General features: G+C 40.0%; 2 protein-coding genes across 7 annotated transcripts in view; one reads left to right on the top strand and one right to left on the bottom strand.

Annotated features, from left to right (window-relative positions):
- The window catches only part of ACADL (acyl-CoA dehydrogenase long chain), a 711,748-nt gene that overhangs the window by 281,220 nt on the left and 415,166 nt on the right, over positions 1 to 15,362 (top strand). The gene's annotated exons all lie outside the window — the stretch shown is intronic.
- Positions 1 to 15,362, bottom strand: part of UNC80 (unc-80 homolog, NALCN channel complex subunit) — a 200,524-nt gene that overhangs the window by 85,111 nt on the left and 100,051 nt on the right. For 4 of the 6 annotated variants that reach the window (XM_066346738.1, XM_066346740.1, XM_066346741.1 and 1 more), the window contains exons 26-29: positions 14,424 to 14,589; positions 8,009 to 8,212; positions 6,028 to 6,128; positions 1,000 to 1,200 (exon numbers count right to left, since the gene is read on the bottom strand). In XM_066346738.1, coding sequence (XP_066202835.1) covers positions 1,000 to 1,200; positions 6,028 to 6,128; positions 8,009 to 8,212; positions 14,424 to 14,589 — 672 coding nt within the window. The remainder of the gene's footprint in view (positions 1 to 999; positions 1,201 to 6,027; positions 6,129 to 8,008; positions 8,213 to 14,423; positions 14,590 to 15,362) is intronic. The other 2 variants (XM_066346743.1, XM_066346744.1) reach the window with 1 other exon arrangement.

Here is a 15,362-nt window from a genome sequence, read left to right as displayed (position 1 = left end):
GGATTATATAAAAATCTCTTTGCAAAACCACTTGGGAGAAGCAGCTGCAGGGGCAGCCAAAAGCGCTCAGTCTGGCGTCTTGGCCATCGCGCCTGGTCAAGGGCAGGTGGGTGACCCGCGGCTTCCCCAGCAGGAACAGGAGTGGGGGGCAACCCCGCTCCTGGCTTCATCTTCTGCCAGCTCAGTTGTCCAAAAAGTGCAGCTGAATGCTTAGGAAATGTAATGGTTTCTTGAAGGAGTTTCTAGGTCTGATTTGATCTAGTTTACTCTTTTATCGGTGAATAGGCCATTTATTACTTTATTCTCAAAACATAATTGTATCAGTTTCCTATTGCTGCTGTAACACACAACCACAACCTTCATGTTGTAAAACAACACAGATTTACTGTCTTTCATTTCTGAAGGACGGAAGTCTACCATGGATTGGCGCGGCTGTGTTCTTTCCGGAGGTTTTTGGGAATCACCCATCTCATTATTTTTTGCAGATTCTAGAGGTTGTCAGCATTCTTGGACCATGGTCCTGCCTTACTCTGACCTCTGCATCTATTGTCACATCTCCTCTGCCTCTCCTACCTCTTTTGTTCACTTCTAAGGACCGTTATGATTACATTGGGCCCACCTGGTAAACTCAGGATACTCTCCCCATTATAAGATTTTTTTTAGTCATACAGTCAATATTCCTTGTGCCACATGAAGTAACACATGTATAGGTTCCAGGGGTTAAAATGCAGATATCTTAGGGGGATTATTCTGCTGATCACAAGAACCTACTCATCACCAGCACACCATGAGTTTATATTTATTCATGGAAATGAGACAAAGCCTAGGAAAAGGTCCCAGGTTTGTTCACAGACATGAATGCAAAGCATTTATCTTTCCTGCATTCATCTCCTACCTTTGCTCACAATCACAGAGCTCTGCAGCCTGTGTGACAACTGCAGTGGCCCGAAATTCTTATTTCTCTAAAACTGGCATTTTATCGATGGATCATTCACTCACCTCTTTCTGTTTCTTGCCCCTGAGAGCCACGTTGCTGCTGTTGTTGCTCTCCCGGAGGGAGTCCACGGTGTCTCCATACAGCAGCTTGATGGCCCTGACCAGCCGGGCACAGGAGCGGCTGTGGTGCAGGTAGCAGTGCGGGTGGCAGTAGTCAATGTGGGTGCAGATAAAGCTTTGCTGATTGCACAGCAAGATCATGACCTGGAACACAGACATCACTAAGACTCAGCCAGCCACCCAGAGTGCAGACAAATTATGAACATATACGTCGGGTAGACGATGGAAAGTCAGAATGTCAACTTTCCTCGATACGTCTTGAAACCATAAGGATTCAGTAATTCCCACAAGAGAACAAAGAGTTATAAGCCTTTATGTGCTTGGCTTCTTTTGTTCCCTCCATTCATACTTGACAGAAAAATCTTTTTGAAACAGTTAAAGTGTAACTGGTCTTCCAAAACTTAAAATGATTACTGTGGAATGTATGATTTCCATATCTTTTCAAATAAAGATTCGAAACTTAAAGTATAGTATTTTTTCAGCTCTTATTCAGAAGGAACCAGATGGAAGAACATAAACAGGCAGGAAGTTCTATCCCAAAGGGTTGGCTGACCTTTGATAGCGGTTCATGGTCTTTAACTCCAGCCCACCATTATGGAACTTGAAAACATTTCTTTTTTCTTTTTTTGTGTGTGACAAAGGCACAGAGAGACAGAGAGAGGGATAGATAGGGACAGACAGGAAGGGAGAGAGATGACAAGCATCAATTCTTTGTTGCAGCATCTTAGTTGTTCATTGATTGCTTTCCCATATGTGCCTTGACCAAGGGGCTACAGCAGAGCAAGTGACTTCTTGCTCAAGTCAGTGACCTTGGGCTTAAGCTGGTGAGCCTTGCTCAAACCAGATGAGCCTGTGCTCAAGCTGGCTACCTTGGGGTTTCGAACCTGAATCCTCTGTGTCCCAGTCTGATGCTCTATCCACTTTGCCACTACCTGGTCAAGCGAAACTTGAAAACATTTCTGCATCTTTTACCCTGACCTAGAACCTTCAACTGGGCCTTGAACTCCACTGTAGAGTTTTATTTCCTCTTTCCACAAATTAATAATTTTCTTTATCTTTTGAGCCATTCTAGCTCCTCATTTTGCGTTTGATCTAGCTCAAATCCTTACTATCTTGAACTTCCCAAGTCAGATTTCAGAAACAAATTCAGTTGATTTAAAGATATAGTTAATTTAAGATAAGAAATGAACTCTTCAATTGTCTTCTTAAAAGGCAGCAGCAGTCATAAAGCCACCAGGTTAGTCAACTATATGCACAGAGTACTTTTATGAATGTTTCCACCCCTCCGGAAACTAGCTCCCACCCCAACACCTAACCTGGGAGGGGCCGTGTGCCATATTTGGTGGAGCATAAAGTAAGTCTCTATGGGGACAACCAATTCAATCAGTGAGGCAGGGGTGCCCTAGTTTCTTATGATTAAGAGCCTTTGCTTATTCCGAGACAAAGAAAAACAGCAATAACAATCAACTCCATACCCCTGTCAACACAGCTATCAATACCTCATACTCATCAAAGTTTTAAAAAATGTTTTAGTGTTGTCTGAGCAGAATATCCATATCTCTCCCACCATTCACTAAATATGCCTGATGTTCCTATTGATACTAGTATGGGGCAAGGCAAATGCAAAAACTGTAAGGTTTCCCTTGTTATTCTCAAATCTCGCTGTTTCAGAGAAACACCAAAAAAGCTTAACAACAACAAAAAATAACGAAGGAAACAAACATAAAAATAAACATATTACTGACTGTAGTTCTTTAGGAAATTTGGATTTGGTAGATCTGGGGTGGAGGTGAACGTGACTTAAAAATGCATAATTTTAAAATTCTGCCCAGGGATGTCCTCTAAGTGATTGTTTTCTCTTTTAGGAATTTGCTGATTGAGTAAGGCCAAGCAAAACCAGCTGACAAAGCACCGTTGAGATTTCACCATGATGGGTAAACAAAATTATAGTTTCTGACCCATCAAGAATGAGGGGTTTCTAGGACATACCTAAAACTTCCACTGAGAACCTCAGAAGGCTTCATACAAGAAGGTGTGTGTATGGGGAGGCGGGAAGGGATAGAAATAGTCCAAGTCAAGTCAGCTTAGTTCCTGATTGGATGAAGGTGATATTCTTTGCTTTCTGCCAGAGAATAGAGTAAAGCATCTCTAGAGGGAGTTAATGTCATCTAGAGCGTCTGTAATTCCATAATTTTTAAAAATGAATAAACTTTGTTTAAAAGCAATTTTGGGTTCATAGCAAAATTAAGCAGAAGGTACAGAGAGTCCATATACCCCCAGCCCTTACACATGCATGGCCTCCTTCATCATCAATGTCCTCTGCCAGAGCGGTACATTTGTTTTAATCAATGAACCTACATTGACACATGAGTATCATCCAAAGTCCAGTTTACATTAAGGTTCACTCTTGGTTTTGTTTATTCCATGGGTTTTGACAAATGTATGACATATGTTCATCGTTGTACTATTATTTTTCATCCACTATGTCTGGTAGTCAATGAAATGGCTAGGCATATAAAGAAGCAGGACCAAAAGAAGATAATAGATTCATATTGGAGTTATCAGCCATGCACTTTAAAGTATCTATAATCAATTATGATAAAAATAAATGTGCATTAAAAAATATTTTAGGCCCTGGCCAGTTGGTTCATTGGTAAAGCATCAGCCTGGAATGTGAAAGTCCCAGGTTTGATTCCAGGTCAGGGCACACAGGAGAAGCACCCATCTACTTCTCCACCCTTCCTTTTTTCACTTCTCTCTCTCTCTCTCTCTCTTCCCCTCCTGCAGCCATAGCTTGATTGGACCTAGTTGGTCCCGGGTGCTGAGGATGGCTCCATGGCCTCCATCTTAGGTGCTAAGAAGAACTCGGTTCCTGAACAATGGAGCAATGCCCTAGATGGGCAGAGCATCACCTCCTAGTGGGTTTGCTCAGTAGATCCTGGTCAGGGCGCATGCGGGAGTCTGTCTTTCTGCCTCCCCTCCTCTTACTGAATTAAAATAATATAAAATAATAAAATAAAAAAATATTTTAAACAATTGATAATGAACATATGATTCTTCAAACCTTGTGTGATACAGCTAAAACTGTTTCTAGAGAGCATTTGTAGCTTTAAATGAATATGTTAGCAAAGTAGTTGAAAATTGGTAACTAATTATCTATATCAAGAAGTTAAGGAATGAAAACAAATTAGAAGGAAGTAATAAAGATATTAACAGAACTTAATGAAGCAAAAATCAGATATTACAAAACAACAAAATCAAGAACTGGTTCTTTGCCTAATAAAACTGGTAAACTTTTAGTAAGACTAATCAGAAAAAGAGAGAAAAAAGATATGACCTACCAATATAAAAAGAATATAAAGGCCCATCAATGTATATATCCTAGAGAATGTAAAATGATCTTGTAAATAGCTTTTGCTAATAAATGTAAATATTTGAATTAAATTAATAAATTCCTAAAGCCAAATATCAATTTGGTAAACTGCGTCCAGAGGAAATAGGAAATCTGAATTACCTTAATCATATTAAATAAATTGAATCCAAAATTAAAACCTTTTTATAAAGAAATTTTTAGGTCTAGAAGCTTTTATCAGTGATTTCTTCTAAATATTTCAAAGGTGATTATTTAGTGTTTAAACACACTTCCAGAGTGTTTGTGTGTAGAACACCACACAGAAAATTAAGACCATTTTTAAAGGAAATTTAAGAGGTCCTAAAAAAGTGGAGGGACATAAATCAATGAAGAGATAAATCATTTTATACCTGGGAAGACCTATTATAATAAAGGTGCTAATTTCCCAATTACAAATGATCTTTATGTTCAATGCAAAGCTCATTTGAAAGTTTTTTAATAGAAATTGACAAGGTGATTCTAAAGGAAAATAGATCTAGCCAAGAATAGACCAGGCCATCTAAAAGAAAAACAAACTTGGAGGACTTATAATTATACAAGCAAAAGAAGCAGATACAACAGAGTATCTAACATATGATATAATTATATGCATTTCAAAACCAGACAAAATCACTCTATGGTGTTAGAAGTTACAATGGTGGTTACTGCTGGGGGAGGGGAGTGACAGGCAGATGGCCTGTGGAGGGCTTCGAAGTTGTTGGTAAGGTTTTTTTCTACCTGGTGGTGATTACAAAATATGCTTACTTTGTGAAAATTTATTGAGCTACACATATAGGTTTTGTATCTTTTCAATGTGTAGGTTGGACTTTGCTAAAAAGTTTACTTTAAAAACAGCTGCCCCAGAAATTCTCAAAATCAGGCCGTTCAAGGGACTACTTCAATAGTGAAGGCACACTATTGTAAACTCGGAGGACCATCGCCCACCAGCCAGCCCTTATCTGACCTTACCAGGAAGTCACATTAAAACCGGGGGAGATGGTGACAGTCTTTATCTAAGATCAATGACAGTGCTGGCAGTACCAGCCGTGGATCTGAGGCCTTGCTCCCTTGCCTTTCTCCTCCTTTCTTCACACCTGGCTCAAACCTTGAACTCTAGTCTGTGTTCAGGTTCCCTGGGATCCCCCACTGCCTGTGTCGTCTGGGACAGCCCTTTGAAGTGTGGCCTTGTTATCTTAGAATTTCCATGTCCTGCTCTACAACTTGACTCAAGATTGGCACTTCCCTCTCAGCATCTGTGATAGATGTCCTGTCTGTGTCACTCAAGCTGTGCTGACCACCAATCTGGCCTTAGCCATTCAGGGTTTCCCTTGACTTCTAGTGACCCCAAAGCCAGCTCTAAAAAAGGACCGATGATCTTACTCAAACTTAAAAGGATGGTATCCAGCAGAATACCAATACTAGCGACTGTCGAGAGCTTCAGCTAAAATACAAGCTTCTGGATTTTCTTGGAGACTAAATCAGACTGATGGTTTCAGTATAATTTTTTGTCTTGCCATCGTGGGTCTTTCCCAATTCCAAAGGAAATGGATCTCGGGGCTCTTTCTGAGAGTCTTACTCACATGAAGCCACGGCATGTTCCTGTGGTAATTCTCCTCTGTGCCGGCAGCACTCAGTCCTTCTGGCTCAATGCTGGGTTCACTTGCACTCCAAGGACTCCCTTCTTCAAAAAAAAAAAAAAATACCAAGAAAATTATATTGTTCAGTCTCCACGGAGAGCACGCTGGTATGGTATAGTTCTCCATGCTTTTGAATCCTAGGGCAGACTACCACGGCCCAGTGGGCTTCAGGGCATAGCATTGCTTTCAGTGGAGGAATATTAATAGGAGCTGTTCCCTTCACCACCAGCTGAACTGGCAATTACAAAGACATTCATGATCTCTGTTATGGTGGCTTCCATTTTGAGACATGGCAGCAGAGAAAAAACAGAGTCAAGTCCTTGAATTGCTGAGATGAGCAAGTTATTGGTTGGGTGTGCCCAAATCCATTCCTGACTGCCCAGACCTTGCAGGTAGAGTTAAGTTAGGGACACCAACCAACCTGCAATGGCCACACAGAGTGTTACTGCCTCCACTACTGCTGGGATTACTGCTAATGCAACTCTTTCTAACACCATCTGGCTTAGCTATCAGAGTTATTTCAAAGGTGCCTTGGGAAAATAAAGGGAATTTGGAAATCAGTGTGTCCATTCATGGACAAAAAGGCTTTCCTTCTATGAGAAGTATGAAGGAGACATCTCTCAGGAAATCACTACTAAGTTTATCAGACAACAAAACTTTGTCCTCAAATCTAAGTGTCTCTGGGTCTTGTCAATGACAAAACCATGCTTCTAGCCTGGTTATTTTGACTCAACTGGTCAAACTAAACTGACCAATTCAAATAATTAATTGGAAAAAAAAATTCCCCAAACATACTGATGATATTGCTACAGCGTTCAACCTGTAACAAAAGTCACAGACTTTCTTCTATTCTTCCCTTTAAAAAAGTGGAATCTTAAGTAACACAAAAATCAGCTATTTTCAAAGGTGAGGGTGGGTAGATGTAGAAGACTTGATTGGTAATTTACTCCATTTCCTGACTGACATCTGAAACAACTCACCCAGAAAGGAGAACTTTCTCTTTTGCGCCTCATACAGGGACTGCACAGCCAAGAAAGTGTGCTTCAACTTTTACTAAATAGTCAATTCTAGGCAGCTGGTGACTCTCATCCGGATGCCTGCTTAATCTTCATTCTTTCTCTGAAGATGATCCCCAGAGCCCATAGGACTAACACGTTTTGGGATTGAGAGTCTCTTTGGATCCTGCAGTGACAATCTACAACCCCAGTGCTCTGACTGTATGTAGAGCTCACACTCAGGTGTGTAACACACTTTATCATCATCCTCTCATTTATCATGAGAGCATCCCCGCAGATCAGACACGGAGTAAGTAGAATTGTTCCCACTGCTCAGCTGGAGAAAACAAACTCCTGAGACATAGACTTGCTCAAGGTCACTAAGTGGCAGGTCTAGACGGTCACTCCTCTCTGATATTTTGGCTGCTCTTAATGTGAAATAGAGACTTTAAAATGCAGAGGAGTTTTAACTCGCTGTCCCCAAGGGAATACCTATTTTTTTGCTTTAAGGGTCCTGATCAGAAGAATGAATGATATCCAAATATCTGGATTGCAAAAAACTGCCTTTGCCATTCAAGTATTTTCTTTCCCAGCTACATACTCTATGTCCTCACTGCTCACACTGCGGCCCTGAAGCAGCAGCCTCAACCTCACCAGGAAGCTTGTTCAAAGCCTAGCATCTTGGGCTCCTACCCCAGGCTGAACCAGGATCTGCATTTTATCAGCACTCCCAGCGATCCTCGTGCGCACTAAGGGTTGAGCAGCCCTGTTCTAGAGGGTAGCATGGTTTTCAGACTGAATGAACGATCTAACCTATGGCTCTGCCCTCCATCTTCTGACGTGTAACACAGTGAACTTCAGCTGTTTCAGGATTTGGGCCCTGTCTTCCTACCCCCCACGTCCCTGCACACCCCACTCCTCTATGTTACCTAGGTCAGTGACAGTGTCCCTGCTCTGGGACAGCTGCAGCTCCTCAGCCTCAGACTCTGAGTCCTGCCGTGATAACTTGCCGCTTTTTAAGCTGCCGACCCGGCGAATGCTGGACAAGGAACCCCCCTTCTTCACCTGGAAACTGCGGGTTCCTTTAATCTGGAGCAGGCGGGAGCCTCCTATCCTGATCTTCCTGCTGGGAACTGTATTAAAAGAATAAAATAGGGCTTTTTCCCCCTTAGTTTTTCCCCAGCCAGTGTTAGATGCAAGCTCTCCCCACTTGTCCCTCAACAGCCTCCTCTCTGTTGGCTGGGATGGGCAGCGTGTCTGGACAAGGAGCGTCTCCCCAGCCCGCAGTCGGGTGGCTTGGCTGGGCAGGCAGGAGGCTGGGTCCACCAGGAAGGGCTGGTGCAGCTTCTTTCTTGGACACATAGCTCATCGGTGCTGGGAACAATCTGCTCCCTTTCTGGCCCAGGGTTCACAAGCATGAGTGTGACCTTGCAGCAGCATTGTCTAGGACTGTTAGTACAGTAACATAACATTATTGCTCCATTCAACAGAACCACAAACCATTGGATTTTGTTTTTGTTTGAAATGGGACTGGCAGAGTTATGTCAGTTACGCGAACCCCTTCGTGGAAACCCCTTCATGTTGGAATACCTCATCAAGAAATAAAAACGAGAGGCGCTCCTCTCTCCAACAGCCAGCAGTGGGTTCCGCTCAGCTCCTCAGCAAAGGCACTAAAGGATCTGTTTTCACTGGGGTGCTGTGGGTGAACGTGAGTGGGAAATGGTTCCATTTTCATGCACCTAGGAATCTCATAGCATCCTCCTCTCAGTCAAAAAGCTGGGTGAGATATGAGTCCACATGTTGCAACACCCTGAGCCAACCTTACAGTCTATATATACCAAGAAGAACATGCATTATTCATCTTTAGTGTTCTGGAAGAAATGGTTATCAATGAGGAAAATAAAGGGGTATAAAAACATGTTTAAACTCTAAACCTACTTTTTTTTTTTTTTAAATCAAAAGCATCTTTATTTCCCACAGTCATACACATACCTCTTTCCTCTCTATAAGAGTGAGCTAAAGCAAGCTTTCAGAGCTTAAAGTCATCATCAGGGAGGGGTCACTGTTTGTAAAGTTTCCTTCTTAAGACATGAACAGTATTTTGAACTATTTACGGCATAGCTATTATACTTTTTAAAAGTCCCTATCAGAGAGATTGCATTTTAGTCTAAGACTTCTCACTTGCAGGAGAGTTGATATGTGACTGTGACAGAACTCACAGGGCTCTATAAGATGTTAATTAAATCTGTACTTTTAATGACTTACAAAGGAGCCCGGAATAATTTTGGCTGAATAATGTGCAATGTTTAATCTCTGATTTACTTTTGTGATTGAGAAAGGTGAAAATCAGCACCACTCAGCTGGCTAAGACCTCATGGAGCTCAGTGAACATATATAGATAAGTTCACATCCAGAAAAGTATTCTTGCAGCCCAGTTGGATAAATTCTTTAAAGACAACAGACCATACTACCCAAATTATAGCACAAAAATCATCCACTATATCTTTCAATATTATTTTTAGGCTTAACTGAGACTTTATGACCTAACTGAAATACATTTGAAATAGAATACAATTATCATTTTTAGTTACCATTAATAACAATTTCATGTCAAAGTAGCTTTGCAAGCAGAAAAAAAGATATTAGAGGATTTTTTTTCTTTCCATTTGTACAGTCATACTCTAGTATTCTTTCCCAGATTTCATGATACCTTTTAGCATACACATGCAGCAAAATAACCCAAAATTAATGTGATCTAAAGGATATTTAATTTGGAGACCTTGTTCTATCACCAAAGACAACTGGGGTCAGCACTAAAAAGTTAGTGTTCAGGTTTATGGCATTGGCTATTTACAAAGGACACAGCAGTCAGAATTCAGATTTGGTATTGTGCATGAAAAGTATCAGTTGAGATTGTACAACATTGAATTTTAGCTTTATCTCCATGACAAGAACTAGCATGAAAGTGAAACAAATTCATCTAAATTAGATAAAACATCTCTTTTTCCCTTTTCTCTCACCCCAATTATATCCATTAGAAGTCCTATTTTTTTTTTGTTTTGTTTTGTTTTTGCCTTTCCTCAAATGCTCCACATTCATTCCTGCATGAGAGCCTTGTTCTCCCGTTTGTCTCTTTTGGAAAACTCCTCCCTCAGCCCTTTACATGACTGGCTCCTCCCATTCATACAGGTCTTCGCTCAATGTCACTTACGGGGGACTTCTCTGAACTAGAGTCTCCTCGCAACTCAACGTCACTACCAATTCCTTGATTCTCATTCATTTTTTTATACTAGTTATCTCTACTTAAAGTTCTAGCATTTAATGTTTTTCACTATTTATATATTATTAACAATTAGCTAATAGAAACTAAAATAAATGTGGTAACATTTTCCTCTTCAAGGCTGTAATAGTGCCTCACATACAGTAGGTGCTCAATAGGTGATTGCCAAATGATCAGAAATGCCTTGTACAGGAAAGCAACAAAAGACGATAGAAATGTGAAATCTGCACCAAATAAAAGGAAAACTCTCCCAGTTTCATACCTATTCAGTGCAGTTCGATGTGGGCTCACACACAGATTTTTTAGGGCTCCTTAGTAGCTATCCCGTATAGCCTCTACAGACTCGTCACTGACTGATGGCCTACCAGAATGGGGTTTCTCCACTAAACTGCCAGTTTCCTTCAACTGCTTATCCCACCCAGTAATGTTATTCCCATGTGGTGGCATTTCATTATAAACGTGCCGATATTCACGTTGCACTTTGGTCACGGATTCGAATTTAGCGAGCCACAAAACACGCTGAACTTTCCTCTGTACCGTCCACATCTCGACTGGCATGGCTGTGGGCTGCTCCGCTGTATACATGGTGTTATGTCATCATCTGCGCATGCGCACATGCTGCCACATCATCCTACAGAAACTGGGAGGGTTTTCCTTTTATTTGGTGCAGATTTCACATTTCTATTGTCTTTTGTTGCTTTCTTGTGACCGGTCAAAAGTGCACCATGACTTTACGGACACACTGTATTTTGGACTGCCAGTCTTACTTTGTATTTGGAATATGGGTGAAATGATTTGACAGATCTTGCTTGGAGATTTCAGGCGGACATCTTTAGTTTAAAAATTACTTCATGTTAGTTTTTCTCAGTAGAATCTGAATTGTCCAGGTTGTTTATTTTTTTAAAAAAACCTGACATTTTTTTTGCTTTTATAAAAACAGATGGTAGAAAATTTTAAATAAAATGTTTATAATGTAAGTTAGCAGGGTTCCCATCACCCCCATTTTCACATTGGGTTTAGCAGCTGGTATCTGCTTATCAAAAGGATTTAGGAATACTTAGTTATCTTCAGGGGGATTTTAGCTAACTGGTAAATAATATTTTATGGATATGTTTTTATTTTATCTATAATGTCAGTTTTCTGTTCTTCACTTTTTAAACAACTTTCATATATTAATACAGACATTCTATGAAGAGAAAAAATACTAAAAAAATTCCAAGCATTTGAACATTAAGAGCAATTTAAACAAATGGTAATCTTGAAATTAAAGTGTTCTTAAAATTAATTTGATGTTTTATTTATTTCAAACGGTGTAGAATTTACTCTGCTCAAGTTTAACCATGTCGTTAGAAATTTTATAACAACTACTTTAAGTAATAATTAGTATAATAACTTTGAATGGGCAAAAAATGAAATTCTCCTTAGACTATGTTTAAAAATGGAAGTTTCTCATCATATGTGGTTATCCTTGTGTGAAGTAGGAATATTTGAAAATATATTGACTTGGTACTTCTTCATGTACAGAAATTGCTAAGACTTGAGTAAAAAAATATTTGGTTCACTATAAATTCATTATGATATAACAACTATTTGCATTTTTTAAATGTCATGACAGCTCTGGCCAGCTGGCTCAGTGGTAGAGCATCAGCCCGGTGTGTGGAAGTCCTGAGTTCGATTCCCAGCCAGGGCACACAGGAGAAGCGCCCATCTGCTTCTCCACCCTTTCCTTCTCCTTTCTCTCTATCACTCTCTTCCCCTCCTGCAGCCAAGGCTCCATTGGAGCAAAGTTGGCCCGGGTGCTGAGGACGGCTCCATGGCCTCCACCTCAGGCTCTGAAATGGCTCCAGCTGCAACGGAGCAACGCCCCAGATGGACAGAACATCACCCCCTGGTGGGCATGCCAGGTAGATCTTGGTTGGATGCATGCAAGAGTCTGTCTCTCTGCCTCCTTGCCTCTCCCTTCAGGGAAAAAAAAATGTTGTGACAATAATCTTGAAATATTAACAAAAAAGTTCTAGTGTATTTCCATTCCTTGAAAGATTTTAAAGTTTTTATGTTTTCTTTTTCTAGGGCTAATTTTTTCAAGAATCATATACCTCTTACAACATCAAACATTCATGGAGTCATCTCCAGGCGTCCCCAAACTACGGCCCACAGGCCACATGCAGCCCCCTGAGGCCATTTATCCACACACACACACACCCGCTGCACTTCTGGAAGGGGCACCTCTTTCATTGGTGGTCAGTGAGAGGAGCACTGTATGTGGTGGCCCTCCAATGGTCTGAGGGACAGTGAACTGGCCCCTGTGTAAAAAGTTTGGGGACCCCTGTTAGACTCTAGAAAATACTAAATGCATAAAATAACTTTTGTTTCTTTTTACAAATGTGCTGTTTTTTAATTGAAATACATTAGAAAAACAATGATGTGCAATGAAATTTAAGAACTAGCAAAATCAGATTGTAAGCTTAACAGTTTAAAGGAATCTAGAGAGCAACTTAAAACTTTGTAATCTTTATTTTAGTTCTTATTTAAATTTTTCTGCATTGGTTCAAATCTATATGCTCATGATAATAAAAAAAAACAATGACAACAATCATTTACTGTGCACCTATTGTGTTCCAGGTACAGAGTTTATGTCTTACTTGCATCGTCTCATTTAAAGCTTTCAACATCACAGTGTTGTAGGTGTTATTAACCCAATTGTACAGAGAAGAAAATTGTGACTTAGAAGGTGAGTAACTTGGAAAAGGTCACACAGCTAGTTATTATATTTTAGCATTTTAAGATGTACATTTTTTCACATTTTAATATACCCGAAATTGAGATTTGCTTTACAGTTGACGATACCTTAAGATCACTAGGTGCCAGGTAGCAGTTGTGACATGTTTGTTATTGCTGTATCTATGTGAACATCTAGGCATCAGCAACAAACTTTGCAGAATGGGCACCAGTATCTTTTAATTCCAAGAAACCAATAATAGCTGCGTGAAGGAGTGGGTGAGGTGATAAGTCAGATGTGTTTGGCAACATCTTTTGAAGCAGGAATTGAAGTTTCATACAACTGAATATTCCCTTTGGAAACTAGGGCCAATAGCTTTATTTCTTTTATAGACTAATTTAAAAATGATGCATTGCTAACATTATGATGACACAGAAGACATCATCATTTAAAAAAAAAACAATGACATTGAAAATTCTGCATAGAATTATGGACATTTGAACTCTAAATTGAGGATAGTTTAGAAAACCTTTAACTAGTTTATTCATACTTCACTTTTGATTTTTTTTTTTTTTGGCTGCACAAGAATGGTATATACTGAAAATAAAATTTTACATCTAACTAAGTCTGAAAGTTTTCTTTCAATAGGAAAGAAACACAAATTAAGCGGTAAGAAACTATTGTGTAAGAGCTGAATTGGGGATTTTTCCTTTCTTATTGGTACATAAAATAATGTTTCATCTTATAAATCAGGGGTCCCCAAACTTTTTACACAGGGGGCCAGTTCACTGTCCCTCAGACTGTTGGAGGGCCGGACTACAAAAAAAACTATGAACAAATCCCTATGCACACTGCACATATCTTATTTTAAAGTAAAAAAAAAAAAAAAAAAAAAAAAAAAAAGGGAACAAATACAATATTTAAAATAAAGAACAAGTAAATTTAAATCAACAAACTGACCAGTATTTCAATGGGAACTATGCTCCTCTCACTGACCACCAATGAAAGAGGTGCCCCTTCCGGAAGTGCAGCGGGGGCAGATAAATGGCCTCAGGGGGTCACATGTGGCCCGTGGGCCGTAGTTTGGGGACCCTAGTTATAAATGATAGCATCTTAGATTCAACGGGCTTAGGAGAGTGACAGAGCAGGAATTAGAACCCAAGCTTTCCTGACTGAACAGTTCAATTCTCGACTAGGACAGTTTCCTACCTCATTGAGTGGACACAGTACTGCACGGAGCCAACAGTCTTGGACTTCTTTGGGTGCGCAATTCTATAGTTTAGACTTCACACCAAATATTCTACAAGAAACCCTCAAATATAAAATAATACCAGCTTTTCCATACCTTTCTTCTCCTCGACACCCGCATCTGATTTGAGGGTGTGGCTGCTACTGTGGAGGGAATCCTTTGAGTCTTCATTTTCATCCAGGACTCCTGCAAAGCTGATCTTCCTCTCATATCTGTGTCGGTCCAACTCAGGATCCAAACGCAGTCTGCAGCTCTCCAAGTCCTGAAATGTCAGTGAGGAGCACGTGAACGCTGGCATCTCCCCAGCACTGCAGTGGTCTTGTGGTGAACCACTGCAGTGGTTCTGTTTTCAATTGCATAGAGCTGCATTTAAACAGCCCAATTCTCTTTTATCTAATGCAAATTTTAGATTGTGGCCATAAAAATATTCCTTGAATTAAAATAAAAGTCTTCCCTAACTCATAATTTTTCACTTTTCCTCCCATACTTCATCTTCCAAAAGCACAGACCTTATTCCAAATCAAGAACTAGCATTTTCACCTTCCAATTCTTTGTGCATGGTTTTAACAAAATATTGGTATTTATGAGTTTGTTTAAAAGTCACGTATTGAGTGCACTGAGTATGAATGTGTTAGTACTGGGGGATAAATAGAAAATGGTTCTAGTCTAAAGGAATTTATAATCCCAAGGTAGAAACTGTGAAATCAAACAGGTGATAAATTCCAAGGCTGAGAGACAGCCTATGAGCTTGGAAATCATGCTTGGATGATGTGGTCAGCAGAAAAATGACCCTCCAGAAATACCATCCCTTAGTTTCTGGAAACTGGTGAATGTGTAACTCAACATTGAAATAGGGATTTTGTGCATGCTAATTAAGGTTAAAGACCTTGAGATGGGAGATTATTCTGGATTAGATGGATTTAACCTAATCACAAAATTTTTAAAGTGGACAGCTTTTGTAGGCTGTGGTCAGAGGAAAATGTAACTACGGGAGAAGGATAAGAGAAATGCTAAATTACTGGCTTTGAAGATGAA

This window comes from Saccopteryx leptura, chromosome 7 (genome assembly GCF_036850995.1).
Source record: "Saccopteryx leptura isolate mSacLep1 chromosome 7, mSacLep1_pri_phased_curated, whole genome shotgun sequence".
NCBI lineage: Eukaryota > Metazoa > Chordata > Mammalia > Chiroptera > Emballonuridae > Saccopteryx > Saccopteryx leptura.
This window is presented reverse-complemented; position numbering and strand designations above follow the sequence as displayed.